At 51.4% G+C, this 3275-nt stretch overlaps 1 protein-coding gene across 1 annotated transcript in view; it reads right to left on the bottom strand.

Annotated features, from left to right (window-relative positions):
* Positions 1-3062, bottom strand: part of ercc6 (excision repair cross-complementation group 6) — a gene marked incomplete at its 5' end in the record, with an annotated part of 14259 nt that extends 11197 nt beyond the window's left edge. Inside the window, 4 exon segments of the mRNA XM_030379567.1 lie at positions 1-21; positions 552-722; positions 1357-1492; positions 2904-3062. The exon segment at positions 1-21 is cut by the window's left edge and continues 156 nt beyond it. Coding sequence (XP_030235427.1) covers positions 1-21; positions 552-722; positions 1357-1492; positions 2904-3062 — 487 coding nt within the window.
* Between the last annotated feature and the right edge of the window lie 213 nt (positions 3063-3275).

Consider the following 3275-nt stretch of genomic DNA (forward strand, 5'->3'; position numbering starts at 1 on the left):
GAACCGGTGGGGGGTCCGGAACTAGAAGAGGGGGAGGAGAGGAGACACGTGCATGACTCACTTTGTCCAACGGTGTCGGGGAGGGTTGTGTCACAGGAAAGCATTGTGTCTGAACGTTGAAGACAAAGCGAACAACGTCTAGGAAGAGCCAGAGCAACAGAAACACGTCAGGCCATCATGACGCTACAAATCAGTGTTGTTGTCCTCAACATTTCTGCCTGGAGGGACAATAGATCTGTTCCATTAATCCGTTCCACATTAACATAGATCCCATGCAGTGCAGCGTGTCTCTGCTCCGTGTGATGAATCCTCCGCACTACGGCGTTGGTGTCGGGCTCTCTGCCCGCTGCCACTACACAGCTGCGGCTCTCGCTGTGCCCGTGTGTACGTCTGCGCCCTCCCACCGCGGGTCACCTGCTGGTGACCCCTGACCCTTGACAGTGACCCCTGGTGGTGACCCCTGACCCCTGCGTGGCTCTACCTGCTTGCAGGCGGTGGTGACCCCTGGTGATGACCCCTGACCCCTGGCGGTGACCCCTACGTGGCTCTACCTGCTTGCAGGCGGTGGTGACCCCTGCGTTGGGGTTCCTGATCTTGTGGCCCTCGTCCAGGATGACGTAGTGCCAGTCGTAGCGCTGCAGCGCCTCCTGCAGGTTCCTCACGGCGTTGTAGGAGGTGATGAGCACCCCGTGGCACGCCGCGATCTCCGGGATCAGCTTCTCCTGTGACACGCACACACGTGCACACACACACACACACACACACACACACACACACACACACACACACACACACACACACACACACACACACACACACACACACACACAGCTTCCTCAGTGACAGTGCTCTGCTCCCTGCCCCTTGCCAGCTGGGTGTGGGGAGAGAAGAGTAACATCTGTGGAGGGGGGGGGGGGGGGGGGGGGGGGGGGGGAGGGAGGGAGGGGGGGAGGGAGTGGAGCGCATGCTGGCAATAAGCAGTCCTCTGGTGCCCCCCAGAGGATAGAGGGGCTCTGTGTGCCCCAGTGTGTGTGTGTGTGTGTGTGTGTGTGTGTGTGTGTGTTTAGGTTTTAGAGAGTGTGTGTGTTTGTGTGTGTGTGTGTGTGTGTGTGTGTGTGTGTGTGTGTGTGTGTGTGTGTGTGTGTGTGTGTGTGTGTGCGCGCTTCAGTGTTAGTGTGTGTGTGTGCCTCAGTGAGTGGGTGAGTGAGTGAGTGACTCAGTGAGTGAGTGAGTGACTCAGTGAGTGAGTGAGTGACTCAGTGAGTGAGTGACTCAGTAAATGAGTGAGTGACTCAGTAAATGACTCAGTGAGTGAGTGAGTGACTCAGTGGGTGATTGAGAGAGTGAGGGCCCTACCTTCTTGTAGGTGTAGGAGCCGGTTTCGTGGAGGACGGCCACTCTGAAGGGGGGCCACCATGTGTGGAACTCCTTCACCCACTGGTGCATGACTGTGGCTGGGCACACGATCACTGTGGGACCCAGACCCTGGTACCTACAGGAACACACGCACACAAACTATAGCAACGTAGCGGTGTACAGCACAACAGGGCAAATAAATCGGACATGATCATGAACACAAACACACAAAGAACAAAAGATTGTCAAGCCGGTTAAACAGGCTGCAACGATTCTACTTTTGCTCATAGCAAGCCTTATTTTTCAAACAACCAAACAACCTATCTCAGACACATCAAGTCAGACTTGCTCCGTTGCGTCGGTCTGCAGAATCCCTCTTTGAGAATAACTTAACCATCATATAATCTGTGTAGTCCCTTCCTCATCAGCCTTGCTAAACACCAACAAAACATATATACCAGTCAATGGCAAAGATGGATCCTACATTTAGCGTCTATATCCAACCAGTGCGTGTACTCAGCTGAGTTCCAACAATGTCTCTGCCTGTCTTTGTGTGTGTGTAATGTGTGCGCACATTCATAAAATGAATGACTATGATTGCTGTGACCGAGTCAAGCGGTGGTTTGTTTTGGCGTGCTGGGATTGAAGGGTAGGAGAGCATGATTAGCATCACAAATGCAAATGTTCATACAGAGACAAGAGTTACTAAGGTTTAACTCTTCAGGGCCATGCCATCTATCTAACTCAATTAGTCAATGAGAACGAGCACAAGCCGTTCCACACACACACACACACACACACACACACACACACACACACACACACACACACACACACACACACACACACACACACACACACACACACACACACACACACACACACACACACACACACACACCTTGCGTGCCCTCTCTCTCCCTCTAATGGGCTGGTATGATGCTCTGCTCTGTGGAAGCTATTGATACTCGGCCATAATTGAGTTTGCAAGCAATCAATTTGTGGGCGTCTGTAGCAGACACGGTATCGACCGAAGAGGCCCCACCTCCAGGAAACCGGCACGCCACGGTAAGCCCTGCTTCCACAGTGTCATGAGTTCAGTACAGGCCACTGTAAGCCCTGCTTCCACAGTGTCATGAATTCAGTGCAGGCCACTGTCAGCCCTGCATCCACAGTGTCATGAGTTCAGTGCACATCTATGGGAAAACTGCAGAGCTTGATTAGCGTTGAATGTTGGCCAGGAAAGATCGGTGCCTCTTCTCTGGACATGTACACACATACACACAACGTCATATCAGTGTTTCCTCTGTTTTCTGCCGTAAGAAAGTGAGGAGTCTGATAATTGAAACATGTTTAATAATTCAACAGAACACTCTTAAGCAGATATCCCCCTAATCAAATATTCATACAACACAGACACACAGTCGCAGGCCCCATGGTTTACTGTGCGCATTATCGCCTGTGTGTGTGTGTGTGTGTGTGTGTGTGTGTGTGTGTGTGTGTGTGTGTGTGTGTGTGTGTGTGTGTGTGTTGCAGTGTTTGTCTACCTGTAGTTGGAGCCTCTGGTCCTTAGTTTGCTGTAGCTCAGGCCGGCCAGGAAGCCGATGACTTGGATGGTTTTGCCCAGTCCCATTTCATCTCCCAGAATGCCCCCTGCCTGCTGGCAGTGGAGCTCCCACAACCAGCGCACACCTGTCTGCTGGTACCTGTGACGGGTGTCACATGTTTGAGTGTGTATGCACAGTATGACATAAATAACACACTTGGGCAAACGCATGACAAGAAAATGAAAAGGTATTTGAATCCCCAATTTTCCCCTCTTATGAGAGGGAACGTATTTTGAATGGTAAATATAGTTAAACAGAAAGTGGCTTATTAATTATTACTCAACTCAACTCTGGACTTTAAAGATCTAATCA

The sequence above is a fragment of the Gadus morhua genome, chromosome 15, assembly GCF_902167405.1.
Source record: "Gadus morhua chromosome 15, gadMor3.0, whole genome shotgun sequence".
NCBI lineage: Eukaryota > Metazoa > Chordata > Actinopteri > Gadiformes > Gadidae > Gadus > Gadus morhua.